Source organism: Aplidium turbinatum, chromosome 3 (assembly GCF_918807975.1).
Source record: "Aplidium turbinatum chromosome 3, kaAplTurb1.1, whole genome shotgun sequence".
Classification (NCBI taxonomy): domain Eukaryota; kingdom Metazoa; phylum Chordata; class Ascidiacea; order Aplousobranchia; family Polyclinidae; genus Aplidium; species Aplidium turbinatum.
Genome location: NC_137474.1, coordinates 39,745,056 through 39,762,449, shown reverse-complemented (window position 1 = coordinate 39,762,449; position 17,394 = coordinate 39,745,056). Strand labels below are relative to the sequence as shown.

The following is a 17,394-nucleotide window of genomic DNA, read 5'->3' as shown; positions in this document are numbered from 1 at the left end:
AATGTCCCCTTCACGTTCCCAACCAATGCAAGTTTCCATTTTACGTCGTTCCCGCGTTTGCCGCCATCGAAACGATATAAAAACAATAATGTTTACTGAATCGGTTTAGATCAGTGGCCCACTACTTAAAATACAATTTTACTTTTGTCACATTATACTCGAATAATGTAAATATGAAAAATGTTCAGTTACTAAAAAACGTTAGCTGTAACATCCAGTAAGGTACGAAACGGCACGTTTTTAACTTGAATTATAGACTATACCGAAGGAGCTGGAAGAATGTCTGACAAGAAGGTCATTGATACAAAGTGCCATTCACTGCTGTGATTCACGATTTTTGACGCGTATCAAGAATAAATAAATCTATTTTTCGCATCATCGCCTCATATCAACGTCTTACTTCTGTCGCGTGTGACAATTTAAGATACAAATCTTGCTCAAAAATTTCTTAACCTTGCAAAAAATATTACACCTGTTGAAGCAATCTCTTTAAATGTAGGTATGCTGGATATGCTTTTATGGAAACGTTTGAATTATTTTTTTACGAAACTTTGAGGCTCATACCGGCATCAATTTGTTTTGAAATCTGTGGCCCGTTTAACATATTCATTACCAAAAAAGCATATCTTCCCAAAGAAGGCACTTCATGTCGTAGACACAAGGGCAAAGTGTCAACTTTAATTTCAGACTTAGTGTGTTATGAACAGCGATACCAGGTGCAGTGCTTGCGTTAGACCAGTCAATTAGACCACTACAGCTTCATGTTTGCAGGAACCTGCCACCGTAAAAGTAGTCTGAAAAGGTCATTTGTTGGCAAATGCACTCTAAATTGGCTGGACTTAACTGGTCAGAGTGTCAGTCTTCGCTGTAACCTGTAACATAACATAACCAGTTTATTACAAGAGACTGGTACCTCTCATAACTCCTAGCTATTAAAGAAGAATTTGAAGTAACAACGCTGGTTCATTATACTGCATTTGCTTTGTACATAATAGCTTTAGTAATTACATTCTCACAAAGTCGAGCTGTAAACTCTGCAAAATTAGAAAGCAGATAACACAATCCGAAATATTTCATGAAAGTGTTTTCGCTGTATGATCACGTAATTAAAAAGTGTTTACGATTTTGACACCTCTGTTATCTTGTTTTGTTTATTTAACTTTAATACCCACAAGTGAACTCGATTATGTCTCCAGGAAGCTACACAACTTCTTATTGACGATGCTTGCCAGATCAGTCAATCACTTACGCCAAGTGACAATGTATAGCAGCGAAAAACGCCCAAGATTAAGCTTTTTTAAAACCTCATTTAGAAACTTTATATACCAACATAATCTACTTATCACGTATCTGCAACTGGCTTAATCTCTAAAACGAGAGAAAGAGTAGTAGGCTATGCTTTTGCTAGAAAAAGAATTTTAGTAACGTTTAATTTCGTTGACAGTTTTATAGCTGTTTTGACGGCTTATCGATGTTTTAACGATGACTGTTTCTTAAAAACAAAAGCTATTTTAACATATACATATCAAAATAATACTGGCGCAATATGCTGCTTTTGTCGAACAAAACATCCAAAATCATGAAGGGGTTTCGCATTTACAAGGAAGACTAAAAGTCTCAAATTGATTTCAGTGTTTCCAAGTTTAAGTGTTAAAATTAATGACAAATCAACAAAAGATAGTTTTTGTAATGTTAAAAGTTTTCGATATAATCTAATATAATTGATGATGTCTGTAACCTGCCATTGGTGACACGTCTTGAAGCATTGAAATTACCTTTTTTTTTCTACTTGGAAAAACTTGGTTTATGGAAGGACTGTTTTTGAATAATATTTTGGACTTTTGAACCTTGGTGGTTATAACATTTGGCATTAATTTCCCAAAAGGGAAAATTTTCTTGCGTCTTGATTGTGCAATCGTCTATTGTCAAGACTTCAAACTTGCACAAAATGTATTCCTTGCTTTACAAGTTTGACTGTAAAACTAAATCAAGGCTTGCAGTTACCTGCAGTTAGAATTGTTCTATAAGGGAACGTTCAAATATTACGTAACGCCTTTTTTCCGAATTTTTGACCCCCCCTCCCCCATGTAACGCCAACGTAACGTTTTTTTCAATCCCTCCCTCCCCCATGTAACGCTTTTTCACTACGAATTCAGCACAAAAAACTACCATTCCGTACTCGAAAGCGTTACGTAACGTTTTGCTTGAACCCCTCCCCCCCGATGTGACGCTAACGTAACGCTTTGCATAAACCCCCCCCCTCCCCCTCGAAGGCGTTACGTAATATTTGAACGTTCCCTAAGTCTTCGTGATTCGCTTGAAAGAAAACAAGCTTTTACAACATTTTGCGTCACTCATCTGCGCGATTAATCTCGAGATATGAAAATAAATGCATCGCATCCGGGTTTTTGGTTACTGGATACATCCTGTAAATTAAGTAGGTATCAAAAGTTGTATTTTTACTATGAAACAGCATCAGAAAGATCGCTCTTTGGATGCAAACGCTTAAACTAACAAGCTTAAACGTGATATTTTCGTTAGCAAATTAAGATTTAAGTTACAACTGAATCAGAAAGAGAGTCTGGTTTGTGCTGTATGCATACATGACCACATCCTTGCTTGCATATGGAGTTTTGACTGCTTACTACTTTTAGAACTGCGTTAGCTTGACCCCGTTTCGTTTTATCACACAAGACATTTCCAGAACTTGCTAATCAACATCAAAACTTTAAACTTAACCACTTTTCACCTTTTGCGTCTATTTGACGTCCCGTGTTGTTGAAATAACGTATATTAACGCAACTACCAGATGATTTGTGGACGGCCAAAACAGAACAAGCTGCTACAAGAAGGTCTAATTAAGTGAAAAAATCCTAAACAAGGTGTTGTTGCAATGTATAAGGATTAGCCTCGGACCGAGCGACATTCCGTACTAAATATGAAACTCATTGTATACATATACACCACACGGCATGAAGAGAATTAACAAAATTCCTTGCTCATTCGCACCTGGACTGTAATTACGTAAAAATACCACTTAAAAAAGCTGTAAACACAATGCCACCAGAGTCAAAGTACGACGGCACCACAACATGCATTCAGCCTTAAAAAACTGCTGCAGTTTTTGTTATCTATCTTGTCAACGAATATAATTGTTGTAAAGAGTTTCTTTCATGACCAACAGGAATGATACTTAGTTTTGTACGAGAAAAAAGTATGCATTGTTTTAACTTAAACCTTCGTCAAGTGAGAACTAATATACTGGCTCTCACTCCGCTGGGTAGGCCCACGACGGTCTACTAACAACGCGTAGGAGTCAATAATATTCTTGATTGAGTCATTTTCAACATAGGACCTTAATTTTTGTTGATATTGTAACTTTGTTTTGGAAGGGGTCACAAGGTCGGTATATTTGTTTGAGATGAAGACAAATGAAAACTTTATTTTTTATCAAGTCAACATATTTTGTAAGGTTGTAAGACTTCATTGAGTACATGATTCCTGGAGAAGGCCCTGATTGAAAAAGTTTGAATTCTTGGCTTAAAAATCTAAACCTTTTCCGCATTTAACATCATTTTTCAATGTGAAGAACTGAGATGCTTATCAAAATTTGTTTGCTTTTCTGTCAGCGGCTACAGTGTCAGTTCCAATAATTAGAAATTAAAAGCAAAAACTTGAATTAATAACATTAGATGATCACTGCAGCTTCTTCCAAAAAAAAGCAATGAGTTGTTCATTGCAACACGGTTGGTAGAATTTGTACGAATGGCCGCTATAAAAGTGACGGACTTACGCAAAGTTTTCGCATCTTACCTTGAACACGACGTTCGAAAAGCCTGAGATTTTTTATCGATCACAAATTGCAATGGATGACTAAGAGAGTAACTAACTTTTTTCCGCTTTGCAGTTATGTGGATTCGGTGAGGAATTTGGTTTTCATTTCCGAATCCGCCTTTTCCGGCTTGCCGAAGTTGAGAACATTGTAAGTTGCTGTTGGGCTGTTAGTCAATTCTCAATCTTCTATAAATAACCTATAAATTCTGTTGCTAGCTGTGCCATAAGAACAAAAATAAAAAAAATCAACAGCATTCATGTTATCAAGCAAAAAATAAACTTTGAGTTGTTCTGGAATCGAACTATCGACCAAGTGCTTGTAGACTATGAAATGGATGTAAACTTTGTCTATGAGTTGTCTTGCCTTTGCAAATAGGCCTACAGCTTTAGTTTTAGCTTATGTAATTACAATGCTGGTTAAAAATCACTTAATTTTTTGTATTATGCTTTTCTGTTGGTTTAGAAATTATGGAGCTTAGTTTCAATGACAATGAAGTCTTTGCTCTATGTGTTTTGTAGCTAGGCGGAGTCCAAGTACAATTTTGTTTTAATTTGTGAATTTATTGTTCCGTGCTCATTTTTTCCAGTTCCGACTATTTTTAAACATGTTTCATTGTCATGTCTTGTTTATAATCTCAAGTTCTGCAATTTAGAGGAATAGCTGTTTACGTTTTGCTACCACATGTCACTGGCTTTCACTAAATATCACTGAATGACAGAATTTATTCATGCTTGGTTATTTTCATGTTTGAGTCTTTTCTGTTCCAGGATTATCAAGAGAACAGGTTTGAATTATGTACAAGGCTTCAGCGACATAGGGGAACCAACTGGATCCCACTTAACTATGTGAGTGCAAACCATATTTTTGTTTTGAATATGTCGATTTTGACTAGACCTTATCTAAACAAAATACCAGACAATTTTTTTTTTCTGACATTTTATCCTGTTGGATTTAATTTCAAATTATTTTCTAACATTTGGCCTATCATTGCTAGCTTTTTTGCAAAAGGTGGAACTCGATACTCAAAAAGCGACTGTAAAGTGTGGTTGTATGTGTGAAATGCTTTTCCAAAGGGCATCCGGTTTTAAAATAACTTTTATTGAAAGTTCAATGATATGGACATAAGAATCAGCCAAGCCTGCGATTGTTATCATGCTTTGCTGCTTTCTACACTGTAACTTATATGTTCATTAGATTTAATTGTTTATGGTGCTATGTTCATTACATGCATAATGTCAGTGACATAGCTAAAAAGAAATTTTAAGGGGGCAAACATTTTAGTATTTCAAACAAACTGTTTGTTTAAAAATATATCGGCTGAAAGTAGCTAAACATTTATAAAACGTCGTTCAGCATGTAGGCTAATTCAATATCATTAAAACGTTGTAATAGTATTAAAAACCCATTTTTAGGCGTCATGATGAAATTTATTTGGGAGAGGGGGCGATTGCTCTCCCAAGTCCCCAGTAGCTAGTCTCTGCAGTCATGGGCATGTACGGGTGATACAATAGACGAAATAGAAGTTTTCTCTTAAATCTTTTGCTAACTTCCAGTCCATTTGAATTGATATTTTCAGACGCGTTACGTCATCAAATGTATTCTTACCAATTCACACAGCAATTTATTGGCCAATCGGAAACAGATTTCTATGTGTGACTTACATAAGACGTTTATTTTTAACTTTCCAGAACATTTTCCCACAACCAATGGCTGAGGAAAATCCAAAGCAATGCTTTTAACAATCTGACCAAGCGGGTATCCATGATGTGAGTAGTTGATTGATTGATTGGTTGAATCTTTATCCTCGGACTGACAAAACTTCTTTGAGAGCTTAATCCTGGCAGTTTCGCATAGCCTACTCGAGTACTCGTAGAGGCTTTGAACCACTGACGCAGAACGGTCACTGAGTTTGATAGAGTTGGTGGACATGGTCTCGCGAAGGCAAAACCTTGATTTCTATTTTGAATAAAATGCTTAAAATCGCATTAAAACCTTTTTATTATTTCTTTTGGACTCATGCTTATCAACATTAACGTTGACAGGAGCTCAAGGGTTATGTTTAGATTTTAGGGCCTCAATTTCTACAATAGTATATTGTGGCAATTTTTTGTATTTGTGCAAATGTTTTGTTTGTTCTTGTAAATTGGCCTAGCTACATTTTCCCAATAATAATATTGTTATTGCAGAAAAATTACATGGAACCCTTCTCTTGCTGTTGTTGAAAACTACGCGTTTAACAAAAGTCAATTAGATATTCTGTAAGTATATATAGGTCAATGGAATAGCTGCTGCAATTTTACATGCAAAATTGCACTTTGGCAGTGTTTAAACGTACATGATGTAATTCTAAGTTATTACGTCGTGATTCTCACTTTAAAAATTCCTGATGATCAAACGAGTGTTTGTGAGAATCTGCTGTTTGTAGTGTACTTCAGTTAATAAAAGTAAAACGTGGTGATTTGACATTAACTTTTAATAGGCCTACGACCCTACGTGGCTTAAATATAACATTTTGAGTGCAAAATTTACCTTGTAGCATCAAAATATGGATATAGCATCGAAAATCACTAAAAAAACGTAAATTGCTTTAGGATCTTTGACGACAATCCAGCTTTGGCCGTCTTGTCTCCTTTTGCATTTGCAGGAATGAAGCCTCTTCATAAACTGTAAGTATTGTATAACCAGGAGGGGAATTTTATTCATTCGCGACCAGCATTATTTCAAAATAATGCTCATTAATGCTTGTCACAAAGCTTTGTTTTGTAACAAAACATCCCATGAATTTGTTGATTCTTTTAAAATGCATGTCGCCAGACAGGAAAGATCAAGGTCATTGGGGACCAGAATTTAGAATCGGGAAAATTTTCAGGTTCAAGGAATTTGTATCACAAATTGAGCCTTTGCGTAATAAAACTGAACTTACTGGGAAGTAAATGATAAAAACCAAGAGATTATTAACTTTTCCGCTTTTTTTTAACAGCCAACTGCGCATATGGATAAAAACTGTCGTTTATTTTTATTATTTACTACATATTTCAATCTTATGTTAGACTTGTAGCACAGAATTGCTTATCGCTGATCTCAAACGATGTTGTCGAAATGATACAAGCTTGAAAACGTAGCCTACAGTCATTTAAACAATTATTTTTATCTGTTGCAAAGCAAAATCAGTTCTAACCCTGTTATTGTTTTGTTATTTGACGGTAAGTTTTGAAGCAGCTGTATTTACTGTTTAAACTTTGTGTATAGGTCATTTGAAAACACAGCCGTAAGATCACTTCCAACGGCAAATCTTCATCAACTGAAGACATTAAATGCTCGTGGAGTGCCAACAATGGTCCGTTTTCCCCGTTCCGATCATCTTCCGAGCTTGCAAGAGGCCAACTTGACCTATCCGTACCATTGCTGTGCGCTGAACAAACGATATGGCTTCGGAGAAGTTTTTCTACCGGACATAACAGAGACACCGACACAGATCTACGATTGCGACACCGGAGAGCTCAGGTCAACGAAGAACACGTGGTCTTCCAAAAACAAAATGCGCCCTGAATCGTTTGAATACCACGCGACTCTGCCACCTGTAGAATATGTAGAAGATTCTTATTACCACGATGGTGTTATTGATTTATCGAATGGTAAGTGTTTCTGAAGTTATTTTTTAATATTTTCAGTGGCTTTACTTTAATTATTGGTAAAAGTTAGTTTGGCCTATTTCGAAAGTAGTTTACGACCTCTTAGACGCAAGCAGCACTGACTAACATACATGTCAATTTATTTCAGACACCACAGTGGGTATTGGTCTGTATGAATACGGGAAGGAAGCATCTGGATCACATTATTATAACGAAATTGTAGATTATAATGAAGGTTACAATTTTGACGAGAACCCGGCAAACTATGACACTTCAAGTTGGGTTGCGGAGTAAGTTCGCTGTAGATAAAAAATACTTTCTACCAATATATCTTACTGTACATTCGCATTGTTTTTGTATACATTTTTTGTCGTGTCCAGGCTTACGCCGCGTAGTTGAAGATTTTGATTAAGTGTACGCAGTGCCGGTCTTTGGGTATTTCGGGCCCTGTGCGGAATATGCTTTGCGGGCCCCAATGACAATGATCCAATTCAGTAGCGTAGCTAGGTATTTTGAAAGGGGAGTGGGGGTGGTGGCGTGACCGCCGAATGCGCCACCCAGCGGCAGGCGGTCTGGGGGGCCTCCCCCAGAAAATTTTGAAAAATTACTTTGAATTTGGGGCATTCTGAGAGCATGTTCAACAAAAATTTGGGTGTGAATATTACTGTAAAATATTGCTGTCCGGTGGCATAGCAAAAGGATAAGATCATGCTTTCTTTGGCATTTTTCAGAAATAAAGCTATGTCTCTATGTTGAGTCTGGATGCAACCTATTTCGTCCCCTGAAAAATTTGTACCCCGATTTCTTACCCTGAAATCGTGTAACAAAATCAAATTTCGTCCCCTGAAGAGATCGAGAGAAATTTTGAAATGTTTGCGGCAACTCCGATCAGCAACTTCGGCTATATTGTATTTTTTTCTCGATCTTTTCAGGATACGAAATGTTCAGGGGACAAAATAGGTTGCACTCGTTGAGTCTCTATGTTTTTTTGTTGATAATTCCTTTGTTGAATTCACTTGTTGAATGTTTCCATTGGAAATGACAAAATTACTGCATTTTCTGAGTAAATTGCGGGCCCCCTAATTTGCGGGCCCTGTGCGATCGCACGGTTTGCACACCCCAAAGACCGGCACTGAGTGTACGCAAAGGCAAGGAAACCAATCTTCGTGTCCACTTTCAGGCATGCCTTTAAGTGTCTTTCTAAAGACACACCCTCATGCTCTTGAGCGGTTTCGAACCAACGCCCTTTCGAACGTCAAATTATTACTGTACAAGTAAAAGTTTCTGTCCAAGAAAAGAAAACAAAAAGGAAACTACTAAAATTGCAACACCAGCCGCAAGCTTCAATATTGTTGTCTTGGTGTAAAGCGTGAACAAAAAAGGACTAAATATTTATACTTTAAACGTCAACGGAGCCCTCGTTTCACTATCGGTCACGATAAGGCCGATAGCAAGTTATGGACGAGTTGGACGACTGATCTCAAGCAGATGTTCTGTTTTCAGCAACCTTGTGAAGTAAAACAGCTTGTAAAGGTTTTTTGACCAAAACGTATAAAATTTTAAGTAGTCAGTTTAAAAAAAATAAATGTTATATTTGTAAATGTACATTATTATAACATAAATATTTCTTTGTATTTTAGTAACGAATCACAATCGGAAGGTTTCGATTCTGATGGGAGTTTCTCCGTCACAGTGCGTCTTTGTTACAAAGATAAAGACGGAAAATTGAGAGAATTGATTCACAAAGACACCTTGAAGTGCACCCCAGGCGCTGATCTGTTCAGTCCTTGTGAGAATTTATTGGGGAGCCAAAGCCTCGTGGCAATATCATGGATCGTCGCCTGGCTGGCTGTTCTGGGCAACTTCTTTGTGATATTTATGTTGATTGCCAACACGTTGGACGATTCTCGCGCTCAACAGCGCCATCTCTCTGTTCCAAAATTTCTCATCTTGAACCTGGCGATCGCTGATTTTTGCATGGGAATCTATGTTCTTGCATTGTCAGTCATGGACGGTGTGAGCAGTGAGCAATATTACAAATACGGAGTCGAGTGGCAAACTGGAGGAGGATGTGATGGGGTGGGCTTCCTTTCAATCTTTGCCTCGCAATTGTCGATCTACACGTTGAGTGTCATTTCCCTGGAGCGCTGGTAGGTGTTGCCATCTTTGTTTTTCTAATTTAGTCCGTTTCGTAAGTGCAAAAATTTCACGTTGTCTTATTAGTAGACCTGCGTAAGAAGACTACACTCCGTTTGTTTGAGAATTGTGGCTGGGCAAAACTAACAAGCAATATTTTTACCGGTACCGAAAACAACGTGAAATGCTTCCATTCAACTTGGCTTTATTTTCTAGGTACGCAATCCGTTACGCCATACAGTTGGATAAGCGTTTGACTTTGAGGTGCGGGGGGATAGTGATGTTGGTTGGATGGTGCATCTGCTTGCTTCTGGCTGTGCTTCCACTAGCAGGTGTCAACAGTTACAAGAAAACGGCAATTTGTCTTCCTATGGACGTGGAAGATACCAAAGGTGAGTCGTTTTTTTTTCTATGATTCAACGTCTGCTAATGTACAAAAGACGTTAAACTTATAAATGTAAAAAGACTGACTTTTAGCTGAGTAGATTTCTATTCGTTGACGCAATTTTTCAGATTTTCGTCTTTAATCGCAAGAATAACGTTAATTCTTCAATAATTTTGGTTTCTAGTTGGTAAAGTTAAGAAATACTTTGCCAAATGCTTTCATAAGCAATTAAAATTTCACCAACATCGAAATAAAAGTATTGGTACTTACTTCATTAAGCAACAAGGTACTGTAAATTTTGTATAATCTTGAACATGCGACTTCCTTTTCAGGAAAGGTATACGTGGCACTTCTTCTTTCCTTGGACATCATGGCGTTTCTTGTGGTAGTCGGTAGCTACGTGTCGATGTATATGATTGTCAGGACTGGCGGTGGAAGACGGGGAACGTTACCTGAAGTATTTCGACTGCAACAGAAAAGCGGGAACGATAATAATAAATCAAGTTTCAAGAGAGGGTAAGACACTTCAGACTATTTGTCGCGTTGTCAATTCTTCTCTAATTTTCAATGTAACCTAAGCCAATCTTTATCATTAGGGTGACAAGAGGTTTGAGTCACAGAGGAAAATAAGTAAGTTGTGCTCACTGGCAGCATTTTCGGTGCAGTTAAAATACTTTGCTAGTGCACTGCTCTGAGGTTGCTATATGCATCGTGTTAATCTACTCCAGAACGACTTCTAAAACCCTCGGTAATTCAATTTAACAGCATACGCCAGTCGCCATGTCTTGTAACAGTACAGGCACATTGTCGTGTAATTACTATTACGCGGTGGCATACGGCATAGCATTAGCAAGATGTTATGTAGCCTATTTGCTGTATAACTTGGCTGAACCCTCGGGATGTGCGCTGATGACAGTTCTTTATTCAGCGGTAGCCTATACGTATAATAGACAGAATAATTTACAGACAACAACACTTTAACTTGAACCTGGGTAGCCGAGGCTGGGTCATTGAGTCGAAGGTTCTACAAGCATGCGAAACCGCCAGAATAAAGCTTCAAAAGACGCTTTTTCAGTTCCAGGATAATTTCATTGTATCTTCAATTTAATCAACCATCCATGTCTCGTGGTTTGCAGATGGAAGTTTATTTCTACACTGCAGTTTTTGATTATACAGTATAGGCTATGCTACGTAGTTTGCATTTCTCTTCTTAGGCCAAATATCACGATGGTTGCTTTGTTGTTATTGTGATGGCATTATCGAAGCTTGACAGCATCTTTTTTAAACAGAAGCAGCGGGTATGGAGCGAACGACAACCGAACCATAGACGCAAGGGTTGCCAAAAGAATGGCTGTGCTCGTTTTCACCGACTTTACTTGTTTCTTCCCTATATGTTTCTTTTCACTTTTTGCACTTGCCGGTTTTCCTTTGGTGTCCATGTCGACCGCAAAGATAGTGCTGATCGCCTGCTACCCATTTAACGCTTGCTGCAATCCGTTCATATACGCTATTTTGACAAAGTAAGCCTCGACGAATTTGTTTGTTGTTTGTGATTCGTAGGTTGACATTTAAAAGCTTGAATCTTTTGAAATAAGTAAGAAGCGTACGAGACAGACAAATCTATTCCCTTTAAACAAATTTAAAATAAAAATTAACATCAACCACTGTGGAAGAAGAGTTGTTATGTTGTATTAGCCAAAATGTTATTTAGCTTGCAAAGTCGTGAATAATGCAAAAAAGAATGACAGCCGTATGTCCGGCATTGTAATTTTTATTCCGATTTATCTTGTTGAGTTGATTGCAGTTTTACAGAAACCTTTTATTTTAATGATTGTTAATAAAATTAAGAACATTACTAATATATAACCAAGAAATTTTACTCTACCGTAAGTTATTGTTTGACAATGAATATCGGTGTTTTTTTCAGATCTTTCCGAAAAGACGTTAAATCATTTGTAAAATCCCTGAAGCGTTGTTGCTCCAAGAGAGATGATCGCCACAAGATCACGAGCAAGATGCTTGAAAAGAGGTTGGAGATGGGATGCAGACAGGAGGAGAGACGGAAGACGATACAAGTCTTTGTTGATGGGGATGCTGAGAGCCATCGTGGCGAGTTTATGTCTATTGGCCCCAGAAGCAATTCCTACAGTGCCAGAACCACGTTTGTGAAATCGAAGAGCGGATCTTATACCTCATGTCATTTTTCTACTTCAAGGAACAACTCATTGCAAAGAAACGCAGCAAAATCAACAGGAAAATGGAATAGCCGCAATTTCAAGCGTAAATCCTGGTCCACTGTTAAGAGCAACAGCTCGATTAGCTCTCCGCCTTCACAAGATGGAGGAAGCCTGTCCAAGCGAATGCCTTGGATTTCTCTGCTGGCGCGTTTCGGTATTTCCATCTTTAAACGTAAAAATAGCTCTACAACAAACAAAAACGAACACGACTCAAATCAGAACAGTTTCGAAACTCAAACGGCAGCCACAGCTGTTACTATGCTGTGTGATAAGACCGAAAATGAACCTTCTGAGACAGATCCTGTAGTCAGCAAGAACATGAAATCTGATGCAACTGGAGAAGACAACCAAGATTAAAATTTGCTGTTGTGCAAAGTAAAAAATTACGAAAAACAATGCAACTTTAATCGTCACACGATTACAAGTCAGAATCAAAATACAAGAGTTTTGCTGTCCATTTTGTTTTACATTCAATGCTTTCAATAATATACAAGTTCTGTAGTTTGTTTTCATAAAATGACCGCCCTATGATGACTTACCACCCAGTTCATGAATTCAACGATAGTGCAAGTGGAAAACACAAGCATTTAGTTCGATCTCCGCCTTGGGCAAAAGTACAAAGCCTCTTCAACAAGCATGCGAACCTGCCTTAAATCGAGATGTAATGAACGATATGCTTTGTTATTGTAAAAGTATTACAAAACTATATTCACTAAGAGACGCTTTGTATCTCCTTGGTTGAATAAAGTTAACGCAATGATGAGCTGTATGTTTTTATATTTTTTAAAAGCAAGATTTCTCTTGTTTTTGTTTTGCGAAAGATGTGTACGCTATATTTGTTTAGCTCTGCGTTGTATTTCGCTGTTGCTTGGTTCTCTGCTTTCTTTCAATTGTTCTTTAGGTTGTTTTTGTAACAGCCTGTATTTATTTTTATACATTTGTTTTTTTTTTCATTGGCAACACCACTGTAGGTGTCGATATGTATTTTAAAAGCACCTCAATTGGTATCATGAATTTGTTGAATGAAAACACGTTTTTTATGCGAATTCAATGTTAGTTTATGTAATGAAATCTTTCTCGTGTTGTATAGTAAAGTTATAAGTTTTTATTCGTAATCTATCACTACTGTAACCTTCTGAAAAGATGTTTGAGAAATTTTAATTATAAATTTAAATTGATGCGTGTAAAAGTTAGTTTGCAGTTCAAACTTAATAGGTCCGTGAATATAATTATGAAGAAATGATTGCTGAATTATTTACACCAAAAGTGGTGATCAGTAAGCTTTGACAGGGGTCCTTTTTGACTGGGGATGATTTAGGCGTCCGAGAACTTAAAAAGGTCACCAAAGCTGATTTTTTATCTAAAGCACGCATTATAGTACTTGTTGTTTTACACAATATATCCATGCATGCCTTGTTAATTGTTCCTAACCACTCTGCTTTGTTGTAGGCAAGCACCTTGTTTACAATGTGAAAGACGAGCATGAAAATAAATACCGAAAATCTTCATGTTTGAAAATGTTGTGAGAAAATGAAGTTTTTATGTATCTAGCCATAGTAAGCCTGCTCGTCAGCTTGTCGAAATCTTTCAAAATAAATATTCAAATGCGCAATATTGGTTCTTCTTTTTCGTCGTGTGCCACACGGCCGTAGCCCAGAGCATTACGCAAGTTCTTGCTCAATCGTTGAACTCGGCCAAATCCTGTGCAGAGCACCTTTCTTTTAGGTCAGGGCGTTCGAGTAGATGTTGCATTGTTTGCTCCTGTTCGCATTTACAACTTGTGCTCCCCATGGAATATCCCCAGTGCCGTTGCTTAATCGTTGAACTCGGCCAAATCCTGTGCAGAGCACCTTTCTTTTAGGTCAGGGCATTCGAGTAGATGTTGCATTGTTTGCTCCTGTTCGCATTTACAACTTGTGCTCCCCATGGAATATCCCCAGTGCCGCATCAAAGTTTTACACTTGCCAATGCCAGTTCTTAGGCGGTTGAGGCATCGCCAACACTTCCACGGTTCACGCTTTCTGAGAGGCAGGCCTCTTGTAGAAAAAAATTTTTTTTTCTGTCCAACTAGCTTTCCGTATGAAATATGAATGAAATATAGACAGTGTGCAGTAGACACTTGGAAAGCGAACACTTTGGTAATGGGAAAATTGACAATTTAAAAAAGCGTAGCCTACTCTTTGGTCTATTTTTTTTTTGGTTATTTTTATCCAGGTTTCTGTTCGGTAGCTGACGATATACTGTAAGTCAGGTATATCGTAAGCGAATGAAGTCAAACGCCATGTTCAGGTTCAACCAGGTGATTAAGCCTGTGCTCGCACCACTTGCCCAGACACTGATGAAGTAGGCTAAGTTCCAAAAGTACGAAATGCAAAGTATAGGGCACATTAGATAATTGTGTTGCTACTTATTTTTGACATAAAAATACTATTTAAATATATCAATAGTATACCAGTTTTTGTTTGATGAGTCTATTGCAACATTTGCAAAACAGGCTTGTTATGCTTACACCCAACTCTCAGAACCAAGACGGCGTAAGTTGCGCTTCCCGGTAGTTCGTCAGACCATGCGACAACTCAGCAAGTTTTTCAACTCAACATTTAAATTTCAGCTACTGTTCAAGTCAGCAAATGAGATTTTCACCTCGCATCGGACTTGCTTGGTTATCGCTTGTTGAACTAAATACCGTATGCTGACTTGTGACATGCCCAGTTGCCGCTTGCTCAGTTTCATCATTTACCCACTTGCTGAAATAGGCTACTGCTAGCTCAGTTGTCATTTGCTCAGGTCACGACTGCTCACTTGTAGGAAACTCTTTCCGGTACGCTTCTGATGTTAAAAAATAAAGTACCGTAGTCTATCACAGTAGGCTATCTATAAAAACCAGAGGTGGGCAGTAGCGCGCTACTTTTGTAGCGCGCTACTAGCGGCGCTACTTTTTCGGTAAAAGTAGCGGTAGCGGCGCTACTTTTTAGTTGGAGTAGCGGCTGCAGTAGCGGCGCTATTTTTTTTCCAATGTAGCGGTAGCGGGAGAGGCGCTACTTTTTTTCAGTCGCACTCGCACTCCCGCTACCCGCTATTTTTTAATTTAAAGTGAAAATAATACTCGTTTTTTTGTTCGTAATAATAATACTCGTAGTCTTGCTTCCAACCATCATAATTTGCGCGAAGAAGTTGACCGAGATCAGTGATCTTGTGACCTGTGAGGAATTGCGAGTGAAAGTCCTTGAAGGAGTGAAGAAACGTTTCAGTAAGTGCTTCAACGACATGAAGTGCGTTATGGCATCATGTCTTCATCCCTCCTTCAAGACGTCGTGGCTACAATTTCTGCACTACGTTTCCACGGATGATGCTGACGCACTGCGAGAAAAAGTCAAGACGGATTTAATTCGACTGTTGCGAGAGACATCAAGCCAGGTTGAAACCGAGAAGAGTGACACCAACACCAGTCACGAATCCGAAGATGAATTTTTTGGTGTGTTGGCGCTATCCCGTGAAACGTCGTTGCAGAAGGAAACAGCAATCGTTGACACCTTTTTTTCGGACAGGAGCAAGTCCATGAACTTCTCGAATACCGATTTGAAACGTCTCTTCATTAAGTACAACACCCCCATTCCTTCCAGTGCTGCGGTGGAGAGACTTTTCTCTGTTGGAAAGGATGTGCTCAAGCCAAAGCGGGCAGGACTTAGTGACACCCATTTTGAAATGCTCGTGTTTATGAAAGATGTGTTATTGCTTTGAAATGCTCCTGTTTCTGAAAGACAATAAATTTCCCTTATGTGTTTTCTATAACGACGTTAAAATGACAGTATAAACGATTGATAGCATTCGTTGTAAACGACTAATAGCATTCGTTTACACTGTCATTTTTTCGTCACTAGGGACTTGAACAGTGTTTCCTAGTGTCATTTTAGACAAAAGTAGCGGTAGAAGTAGCGGTAGCGCGCGCTACTTTGGTCCGAGTAGCGGTAGCGGGTAGCGCGCTACTTTTGTAAATTGGTAGCGGGTAGCGGTAGCGCGCGCTATTTTGGTCCAAGTAGCGGTAGCGGGTAGCGCGCTACTTTAAAAGTAGCGGGTGCCCACCTCTGATAAAAACAACAACTGATGTTAATTTTTTTTTAATTGTCTGAGCTGTAGGCCTATGTGGTCACAGCGAAAAACCATAACATCTCCGTGAGAAAGTTGTGACATAAAATTCCCGAATCTTTTCATCTGTAACACTGGCTGTTACAAATTAGTGCAACACGTAGGCTATGCACTGCGCAGTAGAAAACTTGTCAACACAAAATAGATTTCTGGGATAAAAGACGGAAATTTCGTCTAGTTGGTAAGCACAAGCAAAACAGTTTTAATATTCGACCGACCTTTCTAGCGATCGACAATTCTAAAATGACGAAACTGACTTGAGTTATTTCAAACCACATATCTTTCGTCTGTGACGTAATAGTCGTTATGATTGTGGTGTCAATTCCACAGGTGTTAAAAAGGATTATGCAATGTTTCACAGGTGTTACAAAAGGATGATGAAATGTCTGCTCATTTTTTAGCAATATTCCATGACGTAAGACGCCAGGTTTAATGGTCGAACAGTTTTATGTGACATTTGATCTGGGGATGGGGAGCGATTGTCCGTAACAGTATGTAGATGTTGAAATGCGTAGAAGCTTTCGTTGGCAAAGATATTATGTCAATGTCAACCATGTTTATCAACAAGCTTCCAGATACAAGTAGCCAGGGGCGCCGGAACGATTTTTGACTGGGAGGCAAGATTACGAAAAAAGGGCACTTTTGTTTACTAAAAGGCCAATTTTTTTAAAGTTTTAAGATAAGATATAGCGAGAATGCTAATCTATCAGCTCACTATGTATTGAGTAATGATAGCCTACAAGTGTCCGGTATACAAAGAATGGCATCATTCTATGTTATAATGATGTAACCTACTGTCAAGCCTTAAAGCAGCCTGCGGCCATGGCCGCTAAGTAGGCTTACCGTATTTTTGTGACTTCAAAACGGGACGCCTCCAAAGACCAAGACCACTTAGCTGTGATTTTTTAACTTTACATTTTCCGATATTATTACATAGGCCTACATAGCCATCCCGGTTGTCTTCATTAACCGTATTGTCATCGAGAGTTCATGCGCATATTCTCTGTCTAAATATCGGTTTCA

The 17,394-nt window shown here is 38.3% G+C and overlaps 1 protein-coding gene across 1 annotated transcript in view; it reads left to right on the top strand.

Moving 5' to 3' along the window:
• Positions 1–13,829, top strand: part of LOC145766884 (lutropin-choriogonadotropic hormone receptor-like) — a 31,833-nt gene extending 18,004 nt beyond the window's left edge. Inside the window, exons 6-17 of the mRNA XM_082578584.1 lie at positions 3,908–3,982; positions 4,603–4,680; positions 5,524–5,601; positions 6,022–6,093; positions 6,427–6,501; positions 7,085–7,470; positions 7,616–7,757; positions 9,108–9,617; positions 9,820–9,995; positions 10,321–10,504; positions 11,278–11,508; positions 11,916–13,829. Of these exons, the coding sequence (XP_082434710.1) occupies positions 3,908–3,982; positions 4,603–4,680; positions 5,524–5,601; positions 6,022–6,093; positions 6,427–6,501; positions 7,085–7,470; positions 7,616–7,757; positions 9,108–9,617; positions 9,820–9,995; positions 10,321–10,504; positions 11,278–11,508; positions 11,916–12,582 (2,674 nt within the window). The 3' untranslated portion in view covers positions 12,583–13,829. The remainder of the gene's footprint in view (positions 1–3,907; positions 3,983–4,602; positions 4,681–5,523; positions 5,602–6,021; positions 6,094–6,426; positions 6,502–7,084; positions 7,471–7,615; positions 7,758–9,107; positions 9,618–9,819; positions 9,996–10,320; positions 10,505–11,277; positions 11,509–11,915) is intronic.
• Positions 13,830–17,394: the final 3,565 nt, after the last annotated feature.